The sequence below is a fragment of the Desmodus rotundus genome, chromosome 11 (assembly GCF_022682495.2).
Source record: "Desmodus rotundus isolate HL8 chromosome 11, HLdesRot8A.1, whole genome shotgun sequence".
Classification (NCBI taxonomy): Eukaryota; Metazoa; Chordata; class Mammalia; order Chiroptera; family Phyllostomidae; genus Desmodus; species Desmodus rotundus.
Window position 1 is genome coordinate 65,682,101 of NC_071397.1, and position 26,545 is coordinate 65,708,645.

General features: G+C 39.9%; 1 protein-coding gene across 5 annotated transcripts in view; it reads right to left on the bottom strand.

Annotated features, from left to right (window-relative positions):
- Nucleotides 1-26,545, bottom strand: part of HS3ST5 (heparan sulfate-glucosamine 3-sulfotransferase 5) — a 252,294-nt gene that overhangs the window by 4,012 nt on the left and 221,737 nt on the right. For all 5 annotated transcript variants that reach the window (XM_053914164.2, XM_045188692.2, XM_045188689.2 and 2 more), the window contains exon 4: nucleotides 2,167-2,305. In XM_053914164.2, coding sequence (XP_053770139.1) covers nucleotides 2,167-2,273 — 107 coding nt within the window. In that variant the 5' untranslated portion in view covers nucleotides 2,274-2,305. The remainder of the gene's footprint in view (nucleotides 1-2,166; nucleotides 2,306-26,545) is intronic.

Here is a 26,545-nt window from a genome sequence, read left to right on the forward strand (position 1 = left end):
TCTATCCTAATGCATAAGGAAAAATATATAAACATATTTTACTTTTTTGTGGTGCTTGGTTTTTTTATGATTTTAAAAACAACTCATACTCTTTGTGGAAAACATGAAAATATAGAATATTATAAAAAAGTGTTTACCACAGTTAATATTTTAGAGAAACATAACTTTTGATTTAATAAATGTGTTAACAAGATTAACGCTGGAGTGCTAAATGAAAGATTTAAAAGTAGCAACACATACATAGTCAAAGATGCTTTTAGTTGTGACATTGTGATATCTCAAATTCATTTTTTAGCTCTTCTTGGTTGAGAATTAAGATGTAGTTTCTTAAGATACCCATTGCATGTAATGGGTGACTTCTCTCCTACGCATCTAGAATGATGCTAGTGTCTGTCGTCCTTGGAAGAATTGAGGAAGTAGTCCCTCAAATGCCTTCTGTAGAGCCTCATTCTCTCCAGGAACCCTGGCTGACGGGGCTGAGACAGTCTCTGCCCTGTTTGAGCTGGAAAGGAATTTCCTTACCTCTGGAAAGGGCCATTTTCCGTTTTGTCTTCCTCCTTCTACCTGCTACCTTGGGAACTCATAGCCGGCAGAACAATTGCTTTTTGGACTCCCTAACTCAAGACAGGAGAAAACACCACCTTATTTTGACTTCTTGAAGAGTGCGTTTTGATCATGGACCTCAGACTAAACAATATGGACTCTTAGGATTGGAAGGGACAGTACAAGTAACTAAGCTCAGTTTCTGACCCAGAGAGCAGGGGCTTCAGTTCCTAAGTCAGCGTTTGTCCATTTGAGATTCAATCTGCTCAAACTCTCAGTTGAGAACTTTGAGAAAGTCCAACAAGCCATCTGATTTGAGACTACAGACCGGGTGAAAAATGAAAAGAATCAGCTAAGTAACTAATGCATTAATGGTCACCAGATCAATTACTCAATAAAAAGCAAATGATTGGAAGCAAGCTAAAGGCATTGGGAAAAACTTGATATAAAAGTTCTTTATAAACAGGACAGTGGTACCACCTCAAGGCTTTTTACCTAATAACTAAACACTACTTTTAGGGAACTACTTGAAGTCAGTGATAAACTCTGATTATACCATTTCCCATAGTTAGCAACTAGTGAGCGCGAAGTTTGCTCAGGAACTTTGAACTAAAAAAACATCAAAAGGGCTTTTTTTACCAGTCAAAATTGACACTGGCTGAAGGAAAATAAAGACCACTGCTATATTATTTGTTAAGTATCTGAGTGATAAGACTTACAGATTAGAAAAGAAAAACTACCAGGAAGATATTTTCATTTTAAAGTGTGGCTGCATTTTCATGGAAAATGGGAAGCAAATGCATAAGAACATACTCCAATCTTTCTGGTGCAATAAGGAATTTTAAAGCGCAAAGAAGGAAGGTTCACATTTTAGAAATTCAATTCTCTGTCCTTCACAATCATACTGGATATGGGACAGCCCAGAGGTATTCAGCGTGAAGCCAGAGGACAGCTACTGCTGGGGCTTCTGCAGGTCTAGCACCTCTCAACCGTTTGCTTGTTTAGAGCCAACCCCTGGCTCTGTAAATATCCTCTCCATGGATTTTCCACTGGTTTCTGGGCAATTACTGTGAGCTACAGCCTCCTTGTCTGGTACGTTCAGCTCCTGGAAACCAGCACTAATTAACACGGTCACAACACCCCAAGCCTGCAACCATCTTTCCAGGGCAGTGGATCCCAAACTTGATGAGCTCCTCTATAGGCTCAAATATCATTTTAACTCTCCTGGTAGGACATTCATTGTTCACTCGTAAATTTCATAATGGAGATAACTGAATACATCATCGCTATTTCACATGGACAGAGGTCAACAACAAGATGCACACAGACCACAGTGCGCTCTAGAAAGCGGCGTTTCTACTGTATATGGCTTTATCCCTTCTCTGAAAATGAGTGTCAATGCGCACAGAATACAAATGGACCCTGGCAAACCCCTTGGTTTGAGCAACTTGGATCTCTTTCTTTTAAAGGCTCAATAAATCAAAATCAATACTGCAGAAAAGCATGTTTCTTGGGAATTTTGAAGCAGGAAAACAAAGGAGTAGATTTAAAATTATACCCTAAGGAAGTTTCAATTAAGAAACACTTAATCACATGAGCACAAGTATGTGTTTAATCACCTACCTATCCAAGCTCCCAACTCTGGCGACTAGATACAGGAGACTCCCAACAGCAAGGCTTCCCAGCACCAGGAGCTTCTGTCTCAGCCACGCCTGCTGTTTGAATAGCATGGCCCTCCATCAACCTTCAGGACTTCTGCAGCCTGGGAGATGAGATAAAAGGGGGCTTATCAGCAGTCATCTCTTAAAGGCTCTTTCAATTGTCAAAAAGCCCAGCAGGGGTGGGTACACAGGTGATTAAGTGATGCCGCTTGGAGAACAGACCCATACCAACCTTTGCAATGTTCATGGGGTAATGCGTGTTTAGCAAAACTCAGTTTCCTTCTCCTGACCTTTGTTATAAGATCAAATACTAAACCAGAGCAAAGATACTAACTAGACAGAACCCGCTACCAAGGGTATCCAAACCTTTTTTGGGTGTCTCTGGGCCACACTGGAAGAAGATGAATTGTCTTGGGCCACACATTAAATACACAAACATTAACACAAAGTGATGAGCACAAAAAAGGTTTTAAGTAAACTTCCAACTTTCTGTTGGGCCGCATTCATAGCCATCCTGGGCTGTACGCACCCTGTGGGCCACCCCTGTGGGTTGGACACCTGTATGGCCAGGCAATTGTCGAAGTGAGTAAAATACACATAACATATATTAAATATGTACGTGTGTAGATGTATATCTATAATTTTTTGTTATTCTTAATCATTCAAAAATACTGATAAAACAAGCAACTAAGCAGGTTTACCAGCAAGGCAATCTGTAAACTGAGGTTTCTGCTTCGGAATGACAGGACAAATGTAGCAAGTGGAATATCCCAGTTTAGTAAGTTATCATTTGGGGTGTAACATTTTACTTACATGTTTTTTGTTTGGTTGTAGTTGTGAGTGAAGGAAGGGGGCAAGATCAAAAGCTATTACTTTACTCATTGAGGTTATCAGGGTAACTGTCTGGACCGTATCTCCAAGTAACCTGCTGTTACCCTTCACATTCCCTGCCCAGTGCCGAATTGGACTGGCTGATTCTGAAAACATGCTCAGACTAGATAGACGCCCCTACTATGCGACCCCTCCTCTGGGTGGGTTTGATGATAGGGCTCTTGCTCTTATGTCATGACAGAAGCTTACCTGGAAGCTTCATACTCTTACCTGAAATAAGGCCAGCTGAAAAGTGTAAGTGCTATTATGAAATTTGGGGGAAAAATGCAAGCATCCCATTCAGGCTTTCTTATTAAAAAAATAAATCTAATCCCCCTTTCAAGATAAGATTTTATTTTTATTGAAACTCAAACGGTAACCCTAGCAGAGGAACTACAGCAATGGGTCATAGTTAGCAATTGCTTTGCTGCAGTGATATCTCCGTATTTGCGATGTGAAGATTTTCTCTGTACAAAGGGGTGTACTAAAATTGACTGATTGATCTGTTCATTCATTCATCAAGAAATTTCTAGGCACCAATAGCATTTCTGGCTATTGTACTAGGTTTATGGGGGACTCAAAAAAAGATCTTGAAGGACTTTTAGCCCTTGAAAAACTAATAATGTGATTAGGGAAGCATGAAACAACTGGAGGATGCAACCTAATTCATGATGATGTATGAATAAATATTGGGGACATAAAATGAAGAAAATAGAGACATAGACTCCATGTTGGTTTTGCTTGTTTGTTTTTTTGGTGGAATGTATTGCATGGCTTGGTGAGGAGGCTATAGAAGGGCGTCCCAAAGGGGAGAGATAAGAGTACAATTCATCTAACACATAGCCAAAAAATATTTATGGAACATGCCCATGTGCTAGATTCTGTACTGGATACAATGTAACATGGCAATCTGTAGTCTAGTGAAGAAAACAGGATTAAACCAATAAACATAGAATTTACAGAACTTACAAACATAATAACAACGACAGTAACAGGAGGCGGTGAGAAAGGAGGAACCCACTTCAGTCCTTCCTGAAGAAGTGGCACGGGCTGACTGATACCTGGAGCATGAAGAACTGGGGGCGGAGGTGGGCAAAGTGGATTTCAGGGAGAGGAACCAATGTTTACGCAAGTACTGAGGAGGGAGGTGCTTGGCTAGTTTCAGAAGTGAAGGTTGGTTAGTGTGGCTACAGGACACAGGGACTGAGGGGAGAGAGAAAGGACTAAAGGCAAGAGCAAAGAGGGGGCAATAAGGGTATTCGCAGGGTCTGGGTGAGTCTGTGGTTCTGACTTGGCATGGCTTGCCTTGTGTGTGGGTGTAATGGGGAAGAGAAGGGAAATGAGAAATGAGGTTTACTGAGAGCTGCTACGTGGCAAAAATGTTGTACAGGAGGTACTTTAGGAAATTCTCACAAAAACCCTATGAAGCAGATACACTGTTTCCATTTTATGGATGGGTAAAGCAAAGCTCAGATCATTTTCTCTGACTTGGCCATGATCACGCAACTAGCAGGTAATGTGAAGGCGAAGGCATAACTTATGCAGGGTGATTTAGGGCTTCACTGAAAGACTCTTTCTCCTATTTCCAGGTTGATGCCCAAAATCCTCAGTTACAGCCATATGCCCTTAGCACAGGGCTCTGATCCTATTGAAATAAAAGTACTTCAGAAGATGCAGAACAGGGTGGCAGAGAGAAAACTGTGCCCAAGTCCCCCAGGCAAATTCTCCACTTAGTAGCTCTGTGACTTTGAGGTGGCCACTGAGATTCTCTGGGCCTTTCTTTCCCCATCGATAAAATGGGGGTAATCTCAGACCTCCCCACTCCATAAGAAAGAATGAAATGAGGTTTCCACAAGCCACTTCACTGTACAAGGGCTTATTAATATGCCAGAATAACATAGGGATTATGTGTCATTTATATGTTAGTATGAATGAATTTAATGTGTATTCAAAAGCTGTTATGTGGTTGAAGAGGGCCGGATACAAGTGGGAGAGATGGGAAAAGTAAAGGTACAATGTGCTTGCCCCATGGCCTTCATGAGGATCACCAGCCTTGCACAGAGGAGCAACTCAGAGGGAGGCTGGGAAGTCACCTGACCTCTGTTCTCTCAACGTGGTGCTCACCCTCTGCTCCTCAGAACTATACTGCCCAGTGCTTTGTCCAATTCAACCAGCTCATTGGTCCACCTGCCTTTGGCTACACTGCATCCTGTAAGGTCTGGGCTGTGTCCCAGTTCCTCTAGAAGTCCTCTCCAGCTGATGCTCCAGCCCACAGTCCTCTCCCTCCTCCACGGATTTCTTGGTCTTACAGTCAGAACCACAGTTAGGCCTTCCACTGTTTGTAAGTGTTGTTTTATAGTTAGCTGCTACTTTCTTCTGTGTGTATCAGGACATCTCTCAGCAATGTGCTAAACCTACTGACTGACTCAGAAGTACAAGCAAGCTGACTGGAAGGTAGTGAGGCCAGAATCTGTCTGCCCAGAATCTGCTCTGCAGGTTCGTGGTTCTCTGTGGTGAGCTTGCAGAGCCTTTAGAAAACACACCTGCTACCACCCTTCGAAATTCCAGTTCAATGGGTGTGCACTAATTGTGCATCTGTATTTTTTACAGTGGAGTGAATAATACACAAAGCTTGAAATAATTTTCTACTATCTTTTTCCTTTTCATCACCATGGTCAGTAAATTCCTCTTAACTTTCCTGTCTCTCTTAATTCTTAACATTTGAGTGTGTTTCCCTGTTCATTTCCTGTGGCCCAGGCAGTCTGATTAATCTTCCTAAGACAAGTTCCTTGGTCCCTCATCTTTTTGGTTGTTCACTGGATCAAATCTAGTCTTGAACGCCCAGGCCCTTCCTCAGTTCCCAGCTTGGGTAGTTAGCTTCTTTCCCTCTTATTACTCATCAGCATCAGCCTCTGTACCCTTGAGGTCAGCCTCTTTACTGCTCCCATGACCCTTGACTCTCATCTCTATGCCTTTGTCAGCTTCCTGAGTGGCCTTCAATCTTTCCTACATCTCTTCCTTCAAGACTTCCAGATTTTATTAATATCTTCCTGGGGAGGCTGATCCTGGTGGATGTAGAATTTTGGGGAAAAAATCCTGATGCACATTCCATTGGTGGGTAATAATAGGTCAAGTCCATTGCATAGATAATTACAGACCAAAGTGTAATAACTAGGAACACCTAGGCTTTAGGGATAGCACTTGGGAGGCATTGTAAGAGGTGAGTTAAGCTATTTAGTGACCTCATGGCTGAACTCTGCTCAAGGTTGGCAGGCAGAGAAAATAATTTTAAAAATGACTGAGGATATGAAGGCTGATGAGGAAGTAGCCGAAGATTTAGCAGAATATTACAACAAAGATATCAAGACCTCTATTGCAACACACTTATCATCTGATAAACAGTTCATTATTAAACCTGTCTGAATATGAGGTCATTATTTTTTCTCCTACCTTTGAGGATCTTTCATTCTCAAAGGCTCTAATACTTAACCTATGGACTCTTCCATTGCGAAACGCCTAGTTATTACCATGGAGGTCTTGCTCTGTGGGATAGGCTGCTACTTCCTGTCCAGCTTCTTTATGTCTGAGATACCTTAAGTATACCCATTGGGGTTTCTCTCTTTGGGAGGCTTAACACGGCCTCCTCTATTTATGGCAGGCCCATTACAGCCCCCAAAGCATCCTCATGTCCACTGTGACACCGAGCACAACTACAGTGTTAGTGGAGATCTCAGCTAATGTGAATGAGCCGTGCATGGTGCAAAGGCCGCTGTATTGGGGGTCAAAGACCCCGAGTCACACTTTGGTTTAGTTTTGAAGTGAAAGCTTTCTGACTTTTGGTTTCTTACCTGTAAAATGAAGACAACAGTGTTTATCTCACAGGGTTGTTATGACATAAGCCTTGAGTAAGACGGTGGGAAAGAACTTTATGACCATTTGGGCACTTTACAAAAATAAACCATAATTAATTACTTTCGGGAAGTTGCTAAATTCATTCTTGAGCTGCATAATAAGGAAGAAAAGAGTAAAATAAATGCAGTTCTTATTAACAGTATAATTGGATTTTGAAAAATATAAGTTCATTTTTAATATATAAATAACTTTTAATAGAATCTCCTGTTAAACATTAAAATGCTAACACTATATTTTCTGTTTAAAGCAAGATAGCTCAATTACCAAAAACAAAATGTGAACACTTCTCTTATTAGTCTGAAATCTCTTGGAATTTTTGAGAAAATGAGCTTGTCTAGGACACCGGAAGTGAAATCTCGATCTCGTTTGTAATCAGTCTCAGACTATCACTCAGAGACAGCACGGCAGCCCCTGAATAAACTTTGCTCAGGGAAAACCAAAGAGACTTGGTTAATTCAATGTTCAAGATGCCTTTTTGGCTTTCTATATCATCATAAAGTGCTTGAGCCTCTGCTGGGATGGAGTCTTGAAAGTGGGGAGCTGCTGCTTTTGGTCTGGGCGCATGAACTGAAGGGAAGCCACACCATCCAACCCTTACAGGCAGCACTGCTAACCTGGGGGAAGGTTAGCTGCCCTCCAACACCAAAGTCCCTTCGCTTTCGCTATTCCAGCCACACTGGATGTCTTCATCTTTCACCAGAGCAATCATACTGGTAATAGGCAATTTATATTAAAATGAAAGTTTAAAAAAATATATTATTTCTTTGTATTAAAAAAAGGTAAAAAGACCTATAGTGACTTTTAAGCCTTCCTTCATCTCCAGCTTTTAATCTCTCAGGGTTTTTCATGTTGCGTGCCAAGAACAGCACAATTATAGTTTTTCCGGATTACTAAAGCTTTAATAAACACGGCATTTTAGCTGAACAAAGCAGAGTATCTAAATAACAGAGTACGTGACCAGAAGCGACAAATTGTAAAGACATCTGGCTGTTTCTCCAAAGCAGCACTAAGCAAAGAAGAAAATGAGTCCCAAGCTGAAACAAAGAAATAAGGAAATTCAAAAATAATAATAATAAAGACACGTCCAAGTGCAGCTCAAAGGCTTGTAGATGTGGTTGCCACAAGCCCCTGGCACCCATAAAAACAGTAACAGAAACAACAGTAGTAAAGTTCATTAAAAATGACTGAACTTATATAGCAGAATTATTCTGTAACCATCTTTTGAGTATTAGCTCATTTATCCTGGGCAACAGCCTTATGAAGTGGACGGGAATTACATGTATTGAGCACTAGGCTCTCTGTTACTCACAATAATTACTGCAACAGACCTGTGAAATACTATCCATTTTATATTTTCTGATAGAAACTGAAGAGCAGAGAGATGAGCAGATTATTCACCCAAGGGCATGTGGAAGGAAAATGTGGAGGGAGGACTTAAACTCCGTATTATCTGACCCCAAAACGTGGGCTCTTGATTGTAATGCCAGTCATAGAGCTTTGGATGCTCACCTGGGAGACTCTTAATAAATGCTTGTTTATTGATTGATGAGAGCAGACAAAACCACTTAACTCCACCCAAATTACCTGCTATTGAACCTGGAAGTAGGGGATGGGAAGGTAAAACCAAAACAGTGAAAGAAGAAAAAAGTTTCCATAGAGGGGCAGGTAAATGGGGCTGTTTGGGTGGTTTGAACTTGATCAAAGCTGAAGAATATTAACAAGTAATGATAATAATAATAACAGTAATGAAAGGTAGCATTTTTATAATTTACAATATAATTTTCACACTCACTATACCATTTATAATTAAAACTGACCAGACTCACAAGAACCTCACTTGTTCTCATAATTTGAGAACTGACTTTCTTTTTGAATGCTTTTACTGTAGGTGATCAGAGTAACATTGGTTTGGACTGCCACTTGATTCACATTCTTACATACTTTTCTCCATAAGATTTTGGTTAAATTTGTTAACGACCTCTCTTTGTCACCCCATCCCTACTCTCCTCCGTACCCTTCTCCCAGCTCCTCCCCCTCACCATCTCAGTGAATGGCTCCTTTTCTGTTCCCGGCAGTCACCCAGCCCAGAAACCTTGGAGGCCTGTGTCCTTGGCTCTATCCCTCCTCCGACATGCAATCAGTCAGTAGAATTCTCTCTCCACGACACTGTTAAAGTGCAGCAGCTCCTCTGCACTGTCATTTGTGGCTGCCTTGGTTCAGGTCATGTGCTCTCTCAGAGTGTTACTGTCTCCCCACTATTAGGAGCCTCAATTTATTCTCCACACTGATGCCACAGTGGTCTTTCCAAACAAATATTTGATCATGTTGCCTTGAGGTTTAATATGCTTTAATAGGTGTCTATCATCATTCACATATTTCAAAAAGGCTCTTTACTACTTTCCAAAGCAACTCCACACAACCCCCAATGGCTACATATACAAACTTCACACAAAACAACTTGCTGCTCTTTTGAAGAGGCCACAGTCAGATTTGCTCCAGGGCCGGAAGCAAAAGGTTTTTAGATCCTGAAAAAACTAACTCTGTGCCTCATTTATCAGGTCTGGGACACCAATAAAGTGTATCCCAATAGGATACTAATAGCCTGCCCCATAGCACTGCTGTGAGGACTAAATGAGCATGTAAAGTAATTAGAACACTGCTGGCCACATTGTAATACTTAATAAATGTTAGCTGCATCTACTACTGCTTCCTTATCCCCTCCTCCCAGGCCTTGGCTTAATTCCTGTCTTTTAGATTTCAGGTGCCTTAGGAAAGTCTTTCTTGATCACCCAGGACTGGCTTACATGTTCTTCCTATGTGTTAATCCAGCTTCCTTCCTTCCTTCCTTCCATTCCTCCTTCCTTCCTTCCTTCCATTCATCCATCCATCCATCTATTTTCACCTCCTAGGTCTTTCTCCTCAGCTTTCTGTGCCTCCTTCTGGTTTCTCCCTGCACTCTGCCACTGAATATGTTCTCTAAATAATAGAAATTAAAAAGATAGAATGCAGCTATTATTCTTAGGTCACACTGATAACAAAAGAAAAGTATAACCAAATGTCGTAGAAAATCTTGTTAAGTATAAGCAGATCTGTAAAATAATTTATATTATTTTGTATGCAAAATAATACTAAAAGTCTGCATTCTTGGGCAGGCTAATATTTTCTCAAATTACAGTATCAATGTGCTTCAAAGCTTTCCTCTTTTTATTACCAGAGATACCTCTATACTCTGAATCTCTGGTCTTCCTTTCAGGGCCTGAAGGGCTCCACTAAATTCTTACACTCAGGCAATCACATATGTTTCCTTATCAACAAATGTTTACTGAGTACCAACTGTGTGCCAGGCAGTGCAGATGCCAGAAATCATGTGGAGAACAAGAGACACAGGTCCTGCCTCTGGTTATCGTCCAGTATTCAAGTCTAGCTCTTGATAAAAGCGTAAGGAAATTGCATATTCCCTTCCCCACAGACCCCAGCTTCTCTTAGATGGCTGTGAAGGAAGAATTCCAGCAAACACAGGGTCTGCTGGATTTCAGAGTCTCATCTTCTGGCCCGAAGACCCACATCCTCCTCAGAGGGCCGTGATCTCTTACCCAAGTAGCCATGGTCAAACCACTCTCCAAAAGGCACTATTCTTTTTTGTGGGACTCTTCCAGATCCCCTGCTAAGTAAAGACTTCAATGGGTGTGTATAGGACAAACTTTGTCACAGTAAGTACTTATGACCAGACAGTGGCCTGTGCATTAGCATGGGGCCCTGTGCTCAGAAGGGCCATGCTTGGTTTAGTGCTTTCTTGTCATTGTCTTGAAATTCCTAATAACTTCTGAACAAGAGGCCCCATATCATTTTGCACTGGGCCCCACAAATTATGTGTGCAGTCCTGCAGCCAGATCTTCCAGCTGTCAGAGATTATGTTACTTGTATGTAGACTGTGGCTCTTCCAGGGGTACCTCGTTCTTTTACCAGACCTTTGGCTCTAAGAAAAAGACAATGTCTGAAGCCTACCACTGGGAACACAATCTTTCACATCTTCTTACAGAGCTCGGAGCTCCACCCCCCTTTCTTTCTCTGAGTTTTGTGGTCTTCCGTGAGGCCCATCTCTTCCCTAAGTACCCAACCCTCCAGGAACATGGGAGCCACCCGCAAAGCCTTACACTCCAAAGTACCATATGTACCCATAGCACAGCATGTGGCACACAAGGATAATGTCCACCCCCCCACACACACACCCCTGGTGTGTCACCAGGAGCAGGTTTCATTAAAATGCAGTAACAATGGGAAACCCTTTGAGGGGAAGAGGGAAGTATCATCACCCCTATCATACAGGTGAAAAAATGCAGAGACCCAAGGACTGTGGCCATCTGCTCCTACCACAGGGTGGACAATACTTCCCCTTCCCTTCCCTTCCTTCAAGGTGAAACATTATAGGAAGCTCACACTAAGTTACCTGCTATGTGATCTGGGGTAAATCACTTTAACCTCCTTGATCTTTTTTTTTTTTTTTTTCCACTCAAGAAATAATGGGCTTTGTGGGGAGGGGAGTATAAGGGGACTAAATGGTAATGGGGGGGAAAAAAAAAACACCAGTAAGGATTTAAAAAAAAAGAAAGGGATGAGTTCAGCAATCCTTCCTGGGTCTAAAATTCTCATACTCTAAGGTATCCCACAGATTAGCACTAAATGAGTGTTCTTAGAGATTAATTTATAAGGTACTAAAGACAACTACAGTGGGAGTAAATTAGTGCCTGAGGTAAATCTCAATTTTTAATTTCTTGCTATCCCCCAGTTTTAAACAGTCTTGACCTCTTCCAAGATGGCCACATTGCGTTAAGCTCCCTATTACTGTGAATGAAACAATCCTCTTATTCTAAGGCATGAAATTTTCTTGAAAAGACACCAACACTTAAGAAAGCATCTCCTGATTAGTTTTCAATGTGCCCCGCTGTCAGAGCACCCAGAGGAATCACATTTTGAAAAAAAAAATTTACCAAGGGCAGCTGAGGAAAATCGTCATAAAGAAGACTTTTTTTCTATGATAATGATCACATAACAGAGCTGTAATGAGAAAGAAACAAATGAAGAGGGGCACGAGAACAAGGGCACAGATAGCAGTGTTCAACGCGAGTGTGGAGACGGGGTGTAGATTAAGAGGGAAATGGGCACCATTTGTTAGTAGATTAAGCAGAAAATGTATCAGTCAGGATGCTCATAATTGCTCTATCAAATGGCGTAGGAAGCTATTTAGCTCTTTGTTTCTTCAGTTAACCATGAAGGGTCAATGTTAGAAATGAAAAGGAAGAAAGTTGATAAATTATACAAAACTGCAGAGTTTATTACTCCTCTGTACTTAGTGCTTATCTCCTGGGAATTACTGCAGAAGCAGCTTTGAGCAAATTCCAAATTTTCAAATGGGTTCTCCATTTCATCCCTCCATTCTGCTTTTGATATCACGCATACATAATTTATCACAGCTACCATTATTGCGTTAGCCTGAGCAGTCCTCTGGCTCTCTGTCTGCAGGAGGATACTCATTTTGCATCTGTAATGACCAAACTTAAAAGGAGCCAGTTAATTCTGCTTCTGTTCAGGGGCCTCATTTAGTAGAATGATGTCTTAAGGAAAGAGATGGGAACCGAATGAATTTTATTTTGACATGGAATCCCAATTACTCTTAATCTCAGTGTTGGTACATGCAAGTGATGTTTATGGAAGAAGGGTGTGGTTTTTTCCCTCCTAAAGTTTCCTTACATTTTATTAAGTAGTTGTTGGGAGTTTAGTACATTTGTCCTGCTGGTGAGTTCAGAGGCAGAATCTTTCACTTTCTAATCTTGTGTTTATATAGAAAAGTGTGAGTTGGAGAAGTAACAATTATGCAGGCAATTAAGTTAAGTACATGGTTCAAGCAAATCATTCCAGTAAGTTAGGCTCATGCAGTAAATGAAGTCAAGTTAACTGGGTAAGTTTTTCTGCCTGCCTTATATAGTTGCAGCCAATTGTATGGTAATATTAGTTCTACTTTTTACACCCAGTAATAGTTGAAAGTATTTATTTTAAAATCAAGTGTCGTATTCACTACCAAACAGAAAGGATCTACTTTTTCATCTTATTTCCCATCTCACAAATTTTGTTTTTGTTTTTGGTGAGGAACAAAGAAATAGTATATGTAAAAATTTCTTTTAATCCTGAAAAGAGATTGAAAGCATGCTGATACTTTTATCATTAACTTTTATTTGATTGCAGTTCTCTGTAGTGACTTTTTCATCCCTTTTAATCTCTATAACATTAAACTATATTTCTTTTATAAGTACGGAAGGTGATGTTAATTTTAACATTAAACATTTTAAGTGAACAATTAAGCCAATAGCAGACTGATTATACAAAAATGTAAATGTACCGTGTTCACATGATCAAGGTAGCCTTGGAAAACTCAGCTCGTTTAATATAAAATTTAAGCAAACACATTTAGGTACGACCTCCTGAACACTTTAGAGGAAGATTTCTTATGCACTTAATATAAGATTATGCCCTTAAACATCAAAAAACACAATTTCCACAATACTACTATCTATTTGTGTGGAACTTTACAGTTTTTCAAGCTTTAGTTTAACACCATTTTACCTGATTCTCACAACCAAGGTATGAGGGACACAATACCTATTTTACTCTCCGTTCTACAGATGAGGAAGACAACCCTTGGTCCAAGTATGGTGCCTGGGTCAACCTAGCTAGTGGCCTGCAGAGTTCAAAATGGAATTTAGCTGTGTTGACCTTTTGTGTTTGTGGGAAAATTCATCCTCTTTCTATGAAGATTTGGCGTTCATTTTAGTGCTGGGACTGGATGCTCGTTATTAGTGCAAAGCTAATCCTGGGTGCTATAGGTTTTGAAAGAGTGCTAAAGTAATTTTTGCTACCATGTATGACTTTGAAGAAATGAAGGTGGTATAAAGTAATTTGGAATTAAAAAGTATTAGTATTTTTTTCTCTCTCTGGTTGGATTATGTTTCTCCCAGAGAAATATCCTGGTAGGATGAGAAGGATTGCGATAGATTCATCAAGGATAGAAAAAGAAGAAGAAAAACAGTTAATAATTTCTGAGAATAAAAATCTTTGTGCCAATCATGAATTTAGAACATTAAGTCCAATCATATCCTCCCAAATAATATGTGTATTTTTGGTCAGGATTTCAGTTTAATCTTTTCCCCCAACCCCTCCTAAATTAGACATTATGTTTGTTATTACTGGTTTACACATTCATTGTTTATTTAGATTTATCCATATTTATCAACATTGTTGCTTAGTATTCCTTTTTTATTGGTATCAGCTTTATGGAGATATAATTCACATATCATTCCACCATTCTCCCACTGAAGTTCTCCCATTTAAATGTGTAAAAATTCAACGGATTTTAGTGTGCTCGCAGAATTGTGCAGTCTTACAACATATTTTAGAATATTTTCATCAATCTCAGAAGAAACACCGTGCCTGTCACCAGTCACCTGCACGTCCCCATCTCTTCCCTCCCCAGCCCTGGGCACTCACTGATCTACTTTCTGTCTCCCTTTTCCTCCTTTTCATCCATTTCCTCCCTTTTTTTCCATTTCCCTTTTGCCAGAAGTAGAATTTCCTCCTATTCAGCAAACAAAAGCTGTGACATTTCAAACCAAATACAGAACTATTTTTCTCAATTTCTTCTCTTTCTCAAAGGAAAAGTACTTCTTGCTTTCTTTCAGTTATTTTCTCTTTTAAGGATGATCTAATTCCTGAAGGATTCCTTAGCCGATGAGACTAGTAATGAGTGGAAACAATTTAAAAGAACAGAGTACTCAAATCTTCTCTTCTGAATATTAGTCTTTAGAAAAAAAGTTTTAAAAGTGTTCAGCAAAGCCCTCTTAGGCCAGCGATGACTTCTAAAACTTAAAACAGAAGCTGGCAAAGTAGAGTTAGCACCCAGGAGGCAAACAGCTTCACTGGGGGATGTGCCGAGATGTCATTATGAAGCCCTGTTTATTGAGTGCTCTTGAAGAGCAACAAAGCCAGACAACAGTGAAAGGTGGTAAAGACAGATTTTATTCAGTGATTCTGCTGCAGTGGGGGACAGAGACTTTAGGAGGGAACTGAGTTAATGGTGCGGTGCAGAGGTAACCAGGTACTGTAGAGGGAGAATAAAAGAGTAGGAAGAAGGGGAAAGAGTGGAGCTTCTAGCAGAGTCAGGGAATTACAGAGTGGAAAGGGGGTTGGTCCATGGGTAAGCCATCTGGGTTTGTTAATTGGCACTTATCTGGAGGAAAAACAAATTTCTAACACATTAGGTCTGGAGGTAGTTTTGCAAATTGGAGGAAGGAACCCAACTAAATTAGGGACTGGGAGATGGGAAAGGGAGAGCTTCCTTTCCGGGGATTGCATTTCCAGGTCCCTAAGGAGACAGTTGTATGTGGTAGAAAATTTATATCTCAGGGGGCAGAGAAAAGGTTTATAATTGTAAGTTTTCTAAAGTAACCGCTTTAAGAGGGAGTTTATGGGACTTTGTCAGGTTTGAGCTAGAATGAGCAGTAAATTCCTTGGGTAGCACTGAGCTGTCTCCGGCAGGCATTTTAAGGAGGGCTGGGGTCATCCTAGGGATGATGGCTATAGGCTACTGGCAGCCTTGCTAGAGTTTGTTCAAGTTTCTCAGTGTGGGAAGAGCAACTTCTAGGAACTGAGAACAAGCTCTGGCCAGCAGCCATAAAGAGCCTGCATCTTCATTCCTGCAACCACAAGGAACTAGACTCTGTCAACCACAAAAATGAATTTGGAAGCAGCTTCTTCCCCAGAGTCCCCGGATAAGAGCCCAGTCAAGCTGACAGGTTGATTTCAGCCTTTTGAGACTCTGCAAAGAATCCATTTGAGCCCACCTGGACTCCGGACCTATAGATCTGCGAGCTAATAAAAGGATATTCTCTTTAAGTCGCTATGTGTGTAATCATTTGTTATGCAGCATTAGAAAACTAATACAGGCATATTTCTCCATCATCTATAACTTTAAGGGGCAAAAAAGCAGCAGTAATGATTTTCCCCCCTGAAGCTTTCTTCTCACAGAATACTGAGTGTCAAGAAGCAAAAGCTCACCTTCAAGAAATACATTGTATCCCTAATAATGTTAGCTAGCTCTTATGCTCAAACTTTGAACAGAGACGCTAATGCAATTGAGTTTGCTATTGGCAAAAGAAGGTCAATTTAGTGAAATGTCAAATACCTTTCAGTGAAAAGGCAGATCATTATATCTGACACTTAGTGAGTACTCTGAGTTATAATGTGCAAGCTACTGTCTTCATAATACTCTTTTCAGAAACTGGTTTGTCTGTGTCTTTTTCTCAAGCAAAAGCCATATTCCCCACTGCTCACCTGTGGGCTCCAGAAGTAGCTTCTCTTCCTGATAATGCTCCAGGTCTCTGCAGCTAGGTGGAACACTATGCATTTAGCTAAGCGGTGACCGCTCCCACCCTCAATTTCTGCTCAGTTACTTTTGGAGCTGATTTTTTCATATGTCCACACAGATTCTAAATCTGACAGATATTCAATTTCTAAAACATGCCAGATACTTTCCTAATTTCCCTCATGCTCTCCCTTTTGCTTGTGATGCCTTTTGTTTCGACTTGTAGCAATTGTACTTATCCTTCCATATTCAGCTCAAATGTCACTTCCCCCAAGAGTCTTTTCTAGATTCTTCCAGGAAGAGTTGTATAGTCCCTCTTTTGTGTTTCAAAACCAGCTTTTGCTCTGTTGTATAAATGCCTGCTTTTCCCACAACACTGTTAAGTTACTGACATTAAGAACAACTATGTATACACACACACACACACACACAAGTGATACTTATCTATCATCTATCTAATCTATTGGTGGATGTTTGTGGAACTGAGGCTCTTCTCTAGTGAGAAAAGCTAATGAGGTAAGGCAAAAAATAATTCTGCTTCTCCTTCAACTCTACGAGTTGGCATACACGTGTTACTTTCTCCTTCAGTTGGATTGTACAGACTTGACATTTCTCTCCAACTTCTTAATACATGAGTCAGGAACCATTGCCCACCCCCATCACTCCAAACCCAGACTGTTTCATCAAGAGCATCTCCTTGTCTCGTAGCCATAGTGCTCTCACAGTCTGATACACTGCTACATCCCCAAACCTCATCCAGCTGCCTGACAATTGCTTTTCTCAAACCACTCTCTACCTCAAGACCCAGCAGTGTCTCTCCCTGGCCCAGAGCCGTGCTGTGCAATATGGTGGTCACTGGTCACTCTCCATTAGCACAAATTCGGATGTGCTGAACGTGTGAAATGCCTACCAATTCCAAAGACATAATAGGAAAAAATAATGTAAAATATTTCATTAATGATGTTTTGTATTGATTATTTGTTGAAAGTATATTTTGCCTACATATTGAGAAAGAGGAAATATGTGACTAAGATTAATTTCTCCTGTTTCCGTCTACTATTTTTAATGAGCACACTTAAATCTTAAAATCATGTAGGGGGTTGCATTGTACTTTATTAGACAGTGCTAGCCAACGGTAGAATGTCCCAGTACCTGAATTTGGCCTTGTGATTGACATTCGACCTCAGTCTCCCTTAATAGTCTCATCTCTCATGTCTCACACACGTGATGTACCTTTTCAGAAACCCTGTTCTTATTTTTTCCCTCTGTCCATACGCTTTCTTTTTTGACCTTCTGTCTTTTCATTTTGCTTATCCAAGTCCTATCTCTTCTTCCAGGTTCACGTTAGCTCCACTGCCTATAAGAAAGCTTCTCTGATCTCATCAACTGAAAGAATTTTTATTTCTAAAGGAAGGATTCCGACATGCAATATTTGTGAATATTTTTGTCTGTACTATTGCATTATAGTACTTAATGGGAGTGCTCGACATATCTGTATACACCTCCCAAATAGTATAGTGACTTCTCTCGATGACCCAATGTCTGATGGGTAAATAAATGGAGGAATTCTATTTAGAAAAAAGGTTATAGATTACATACATGTATATGTGTATATATGTGTAGACAAGTTTATGTGTGTCTATGTACATGCCATAAATATAATTTAATGAGAAGGAAAGACCAGAATGTAGATTCTTGAAGTCATTGGAGGAAAATAAAGAATGAAAGAATGCAGAGAGAAAGAAAGACTCAGAACCCTGGAAGTGGAGGAGATTGAAGAGTGTATTCTGCCTGTTTCCTTCTCCTTACAAATGGGGGAGTTCTGGCTGAAAAAGTTGAATGAACGCTGCTAGTTGTAAACCATGTGTGAGATATATTGTTGTATCCCCTGGGCTCAATACAGGACCTGACACTTAAAGCGTCAATAGACACTGGTCCAATGAATGAATGAATAAGTGAACAATGCAAAGTAAGCACACCTACTGAACTGAAACTAGACTGCAGATCTGATTCGCAGAGTAGCGACATTTTCACTCTATGACATGGAAAAGGGAAGGAATGTTGGGAAGCCATAGGGGACTATGTAAAATATTCTTATTATCTGACAGTTAAATTAGTCATTCGTTTTTCTGACAATGGCATCTAGAGATATGTGGACTTATAAGCATAATTACACTTTTCCTGCCTATTCAGGTGATCCCCTCTCTCCAAGCTGGTTAGTGCTTATCTTACTGACCTCTATCTGTGTAGATGAGATTATGTGCTTTGCAGTCACTTCCAAAATAGCAGTGATAGATTTTCATTGATTTCCCCCATTCTTTCTTGTCTTGGTCTTCTTTGTAGAATATTTGGTCTTTTATATGTTACAGAGGACTTCTCTTACACATATCATAAAATTCTCAAAACAAACTTATTAGCACTCCCACTTTGAAATGTGGAACTCCGAGAAGTTAACTTAAACCGATCAAACATCATACAGGGAAGAAGTGCCAGTGGTATATGTGTCGTCCATGTTATTTCCAAATATTATGGTTGCTTCCCCTATTACTTTCCATTATGATGAATAAGAACACACCTTCATTACACATAGGACAAGAGGTACTTTTTGTGGTCACTGAACAGAGGGAAGCCATTGGCCAACTTCGCGATCTGAGCATCACCAGCTAACTACATATTCTTCAGAATCTTGCCGGAACACAGTGTTTCGGGTTTAGTGTGTGTGGAAAGAAAAATAACCCTCTTCTTAATAATTTTATCCAATATTACAGCAACTAGACTAATTACTAAATTGGCTCCTCAAAACTTTGTATTGGGGGTACTCTTGCCACATTTCTGAAACTGCAGAGACGAGGCGATCGTTACTGGCACTGTTGGGAACCCAGTGCAGGTGGAATTCACCCTCTGCCAGAGGCTAGGAGACTTGCGAAAGCTTCACGATTCTGAAATGTAAGGCTTAGGCCTTAATGATTTTTCTTTTTTAAAAAAGAAAGTGAAAGGAATGCAGGTTCTGATTTTAAATAGAATAAATAAGTAGGACAAAATTAATCAATAAATCTTATTTGAGGTTGTTTTTACAGGAGGTCTATGCATCTTACACATTTTCTACCTGTGTAAGGCAATTTGCTCATTATTGAGTCATGACTAACCCAACTTGATGACCAGGTTTATTAGCAGACTTTGTACCTAATTGTAGGTAAAACAACAACAATATTTTTCCCATCTGTATCTTAGCAAGGGGGATTATTCTGAAGTGGTAAATGACTGTGTCGAAAGTTCTCTCCTTCCCTCCTTCTCTCCCCTCTTTTCTTCCTTTCTAGTTCTATTTTGAATCTACTAATGAAAACAAAATTTAGAATATCAAATACTATGGGAAAACTTGTTGATCTTGCATATGACCATGGATATGCTATATTTTACCTTTTAATTTTAGGAAGTTATTTTAGGAGGACATGTCCACTATCCCCTTACATGCCAGCCTTGTTCCTCCCATCTCCCCACTTCTCTTTTGAGTATGATGGGTTGATTGAAAAAAGTGCCAAAACAATAAAATGAAGCAGTTCCAAAATATATGGACTTGCATGATTAAATCCTTAGTGTTAAAAATAAGTGTATCTTAATAGGGAGAACCTACTAAGAGAACAAGTAAATAATAATGCAGTAATTTTGGGCATGAATAACATTGCTACAGCTAAAACTAGGCAATAAAATTGCCTTCTTAGCAGATTTCTGTTGAATCATAATCTCCTATTTCCCCAATATCCACATGTCTAACTATTTCAAGAATGTTTGTATCAAGCTTTTATTACAAATGCCAATACTGAGATATTTAGGAGGAAAACGTGACAAATACTTTCTGTGGGGGGGGGAAATAATTATACATTACTTTCTATTTTAGTCCTTAATTATTTTCCAGTCCTTCATGACTTGAGTAGTATTTAACAATGAAACAAGCAGTGCTCCAGTGCGTAATTAAGGTTTTCTTGTTGGATTAATAAATCATGTTTCATTAGCCCCATCGAACTGGAGGTGCTGACCTTTATCTTGGCATTCTAATCTTGAAATAAGTTTGGGGATCAAGTATTGAAGTATGTTGAGCAAACATTTTGATTAAAGCCACTGTGTCTTCAGATTCCAGTCCTATATTATTGATTCAAATGCATTTCTTCATAGAAATGCTTATCTGTGGCTTGTCAAATATACTAAGCAATGGTCTGGAATGCCCATCAGAGGAAGCCGCCATCTTGGCCCTTCCCATCAAAGACAGTAGACAAGATCTTTGCATTTTTCTTGAATTACCTCTGTTTCCATCTGTGACAGGCTTTTCCCCTCCACACTGGGGAAGGCACAGTGAGGCCTGAGCACAGCAGCCGTAGAGGGCTCCTGTCTGTTTCCGGGAGAGACGTGCAGGAGGTTGCACCGTGCACAGCTGTTGGCAACTGTCTCTGAGAGGAGCGGCTCAGTTTCTTAGTGACATGGCAGATGTCAAAACATTTCACTTCCAATCTCTTACTCAGTTAAAACCCCCCTAGACTTTTCTCTGTTTTCTAAAATAACAATGATTTACTAGCCAAAAGAATAGTCAGTGAAGAAATTAAAAGCCAAGTGTCATCTCTTTGATCCTCAATCATGCCTTTCTAAAATTAGAGATGTGGGCTAGATAATCTCTTAGGTCCTTCCATTTTTAAGATTCACAATGCTGTTAATACAGTGTTGTAATCCACGCCTAGCTGCAGGAAGCGAAGCTTTTATTCTTTGTTGCTGTATTCCCAGTATATTACACATAATGGGCAATAAATATTTGTTGCATGAATGAATGAATGAATGAATGAAATGGGGCTTTGAAACACATTATAATAGCAAGTGCTGGCTAAGTCTTTATGTTGGGCTCAGCAATGGAAAGCCACTATTCAAGAAGTTCATATTGTCATTGGGGAAACTAGCTTAAATAACCTGAAACTTTGCAAAGCTGCAGAACATTCTGTGATGAATGATGCAATGTATGGAGCAGACTGTACACATCACAAGAGCTTGGAGAAGGTCATGACATCTCAGATGCAATTTGGTAGCCATTCTGCTTTTAGAAGATGGAAAAATGAAAATAATAAAATGACAAAAATCAATAAATGTGTATACTTGCTAGATGTCAGGTATTTCCTATATATGTGAACATATTTAATTCTTATACTACCATGAAATTGGTATGATCATTGCATTTTACAGATAAGTGAACTTGGGGAAGTTTAATAACTAGTCCAACAAGGTCACACAGCTAACAAATGGGGGAAGAGGAATTTGAACCCAGAACTGACTGATCATGATCTTCCACAAGCACCTCACTACTTGGACAGGAGCTACACTGGGCCATGGGAGAACCTGCCTCTCTTATCCAGCTGTTCCTGGTGAATGTGCACTCGCCTACCCTCTCTGCCTGCCGATCCCTATAGAGCCCCAAAAAATCCTCATACATGACCTCATATTCTGTTGCTCTTCAGGATTTTGTTTTCTTGGATGCGTTCTGTCTGCCCATCTCTGCTTATCTCAACCCTTGACATTTACATTTTTTCACACTAACCAACCTGGGTTGACTTTGGGCATTGGGTTTCACTTCTAGGATGTGATAACATCATTGCTCATTTTGTTCACTTTCTTCCAATCTCCTGTCTTTGCTGTGCCCCTTACCTTCTGAATTCTGCTATGGATATCTCTTATCTTTTCCTTCTTTTCTAACATATACACCTGGCTTCCCCTCACTCTTCACCCGGGCTTCCCATCCTGCAGTGTCTAATCAGTGTGACTTAGGGCATGCATGATGACAGGGCAGGGGCAATCCAAGGTGAGGGTGCAATATGAACAGAGATAAGGAAACAGAAACAAGATTGCTCTGTGTAGGGACCTGGAGGGGACCATTTGAGAGGGGGGAAGACGATTTGTACCAACAAAGGGAAGTAAGATGGAATGGAAGGTATTTTAGCTGATAGACCTAAAGAGCCAGATGTGGGTGTGTTTTGATGGTAGCATAAGACACAGCAGCAACACAAATGACTGGAAAAAAGAAACTACTTGTTAAAAACTGTTTATGTGGAAGAAAAATGTAGTTTTGAATAGCACTAACAGAGAGGGGAGGAAATATTAGAGTAGGAACACCAGGCAGAGGGCTGATGCTGATCTGTTCAGACAGGAGGCAGTAACAGCTTGCCTGAGGGTAGAGAGGTTGTACAGATGGAAAACATGGGGTGACTAGAGCAAGTATTTTGAAGAAAGGATCATCAGGATTTGGAATAACAATGAATATATGACATTTTAGGATTGTCTCTGGTTTCCAAAAAAGTCTTGGTTTCTTTGGGAGAAGTCAAGAAGAGGAAAGGATTTTAAGTCATTTTCAATTGTTCATTAAATATTCACATCAAGTTAAACCTCATATACACAGGAAAGCAACTAGCAATAACACAATGCTATTATAATGTCATTTAGTATGAAGTATACTTGGATTTTGCTCTTTCATAGTTTCCAAACTATGAACTGAGATTTCTTAGAGGGAGGGATGCAAGACTCAAAGAACACATTTTTTTAAATAAAAAATGTACACTATAACTTTTCCTGGAGGTCATAAAGAATGAAGTTGCTCCTTTTTTGTTCCCTCTCTCTCTATGTAGATATTTTCAGGACAAATATTCTTTTTTTAAAAAAAGGTTTTATTTATTTTTGGAGAGAGGGGAAGGGAGGAAGAAAGGGAGAGAAACATCAATGTGTGGTTACCTCTTGTGCACCCCCTACTAGGGACCTGGCCATAACCCAGGCATGTGCCCTGACAGGGAATTGAACCAGCAACCCTTTGGTTCCCAGGCCAGCACTCAATCCACTGAGTCATTCCAGCCAAGGCAGGACAAATATTCTTATTCTAATAATACTAAACTAGTGTAATGATGGTCAAGTTATGGCATAATGGAATTTCCTTGAATTGACAGAAGTAAAGACACACAGATCTTCACATTTTAAAACACTATTAAAAAAGGCTCATGTGATGGACAGGTGGCTCCCATGACCCCTGACCCCTGATGTTCATGTCCTTGTATAGTTTCCTCCCCTGAGTATGGGTGGAACCTGTGACTTGCTTCCAGCCACTAGAACATGGCAAAGGAAATGGAATATCTCTCTTGTGAGTTTTTTACATTACATATAACTCTGTCTTGCTAGCAGACTTGCTCTAGAGTCTCTGTTGCTGGCTTTAAAGAAGGAAGCTGCCATGAACCCACAGCTGCAAGGTGAATGCTGTCAACAGCCACGTGAACAAGGGAGCGTGCCCTTCCTAGCTGAGCCTCCAGATGAGAACCAAGCTCTGGCTGACACCTTGACTGCAGCCTTGGGAGACCCTGAGGCAGAGAACCAAGCTAAAGCCATCTCAGGCTCTGATCCAAGGGGATGATGAGATAATCAGTGTGTGTTGTCTTAAGCTGCTAAGTTTGTGGGAATTTGTTATGCAGCCTAGAAAATGAATATCATTTTCTTTTGCTCCTTTTCTCTTATTGGATCTAAAATTAGTGATTACTCCTTCTGTCATTCTGGGCATCATGCTGGTGACCTAGGAGTCATTCTGGGCTTTTCCCCATTTCTCATGTTCAGATCTAACCAATCTGCACAGTCCATGATCCTATGTCCTACACAGTTCTTTTCCGTGCTACACAGAACTGTCCTACACAGTTCTTTCCGTGCTTTGTACCCTCTAAAGTAGTGAAATTCAGACTACGCAACCCGTGTCTTCAGAGCCGAAAGCTATGAGATGCTCCTGTGAGCTAACTCTCAGAGAGGGTGAGGGAGACGGTGGTGTGGCCAAGGGCTAGGGGATTGACCAAAACCAAAACTGATGGATGCTGAGCTGTGGCAGAGAGGTGCCAGGGCCTTTGCTCAGATCCCAGTTAATCCCACTGCTGCCTGGGGCATGGGTGGCCCAGAAATGACCTCAACTGAGGAGGCACTTTTACCACCTGTCTACCAGCTCTCATCATTTCCTGCCTGGACCAAATATTCTCTCTGACTTGGATCTTCTCCCCTCTCAAATTTAACCTCCACCCTGCTGTCAGACTCATTTCCTCAAACACAAACCTGACTAGCTCACAACCTTTCCATTGGTGTTCAGGACCAATTTAAACCCCTAGCTGCAGCCCCCAAAGCCTTTCATTGTCTGGTTGGCCCTAGCATACCTCTGGGTCCATTGCCTATGGGCCCACCTCTCACTCGGGGTTTCAGTGATACTGATAGTTTCTAGTATAGTTTTTAGGGCAAATTCATGCTATTTTCATCTTTACATTCATGTTGAAGTTGTTCTCACTGTGATGAATGCTCTTCTTCATCATTTCTGTTTTTTTAAACTTATTTTTATTGTACTTTTTTCCATTACCATTTACCCTCCTTATACCCTCTTCCACCCCTACCCCACCCCCATTTCTTAGACTGATTTCACCTCACCCTTTAAACATTTTGGGAGGACCTTGTTGGAAAAGCATCAGAACTATTGAATACTTGAAATTGCTCACTTTATCCAGGGAACATCACTCTGTAGCCCATCATCAAATCTTCATCATAACTAATAGTAATATTAGTAAGTTGTAAGCATGCGGTATGGCTGCCTCAAAGATAATGCAGGCAGGGTGTCATTTTGTTTGTCTTCTTCTCTGACCAGATGAAAGTATATATATAATAAAGCTATGCCTCTGGACAACAATAACATTAAAACTAACATCTATTTGGGAAGATGCATGCTTGTAGAGTTTAATACAGGAATTTAATTTCTCATGAAAATCTTCTTTGCAGTGAATCTCCAGGTGGTTTCTGAGATAACCGAGAAGGTTACAAGATGAGAAAGAATGAAAGACAAAGAGATTTTAGCACTTGGTTGTTTGAATTACTGGAATGATAATTGTTATGATTATATTTTTGATGCCTAAAACACAACATATGTGGAACATGAAAGGAAGTCCAGTTGGGTTTAAAAACTGGGGGGAAAAGTCAGCAAAATATGTTTACATACCCAAAGAGATCCAAGTAGTTAGTAAGGTAAGAAAGAACTAACTTTATTCTTAGTTTGGACATTTACTAGGATTACAGGTGCCACTAGGGGGCTCCCTAATATTCTGCAATTGTTGGGAGACCTGACTAACACAGCAGGGGTAATAGAAGAATGAATAAAAATGTTCTGTAAATTAAAGTATGTTCCATAGTGAAACATTAACATTTGCATGTTTGTATAAAGCCTAAAAATGACCTTTATTATTTTAAGGTTTGCTAGAGTTAAAAGTGTACTTATGGTAAATAACTTAGCAATGCAAATGTAAATATGCACCCGATTGAAAAGGCATAATGTGCCTCCCTGAACTCAATTTCCTTGGTGCAATAAAAAGAGAAAAAAAAAAACTTCATTTAGTTTCATGATTACTTTTCTTCCTGAATAATACAAAACAAAAATATTAAAATACTAAAATTTTACCACCTGAATTATTCTGTCATACCATTATTTATTGACATGAAATAAATATCTCCATATTTACAGGGTGGGGCAAAAGTAGGTTTATAGTTGCTCCAATGAAAAATACAATATTTAATAAATAAACAATAATACAAGAATAAACTGTGTCTTGCATACTCACAACTGTAAAACTACCTTTGCCATACACTGTGTGTGTGTGTGTGTGTGTGTATATATATATGATGTTATATTGTTTAACTGTATTCAACAGAATATTCAGAGTAAAAGTTTTAAATTATAGATACTAACATAGTACTAGTTAAAGGAATCTATGAAAGGCTTAATCCTGTGTAGATGTGCTTAAGAGCAAAGGTAATTATTATTAGGATATATTTGATTTATTGTCTAAGGCATATAAAATGCAAAACTTATTTTAAAACTTTCCCAGAAATACGAAATAATATTTATGACAAAAACATTAGTATTAAGAAAGGAGATATTGGAAGTTAGCATCTTTTCACATGGTATATTGATTCATGTTTGTTCCACTGACTTTAGATATGTTCAGATTGTGAGTGCTGCGTTACATATTATTTGCTGCTATTCTTGTTAAATGTTGTGACATGATACCTGAAAATTCTACATCTAAAAATATTTGGTGAGAAAGGGAAGGCAATTTCCCCAAAG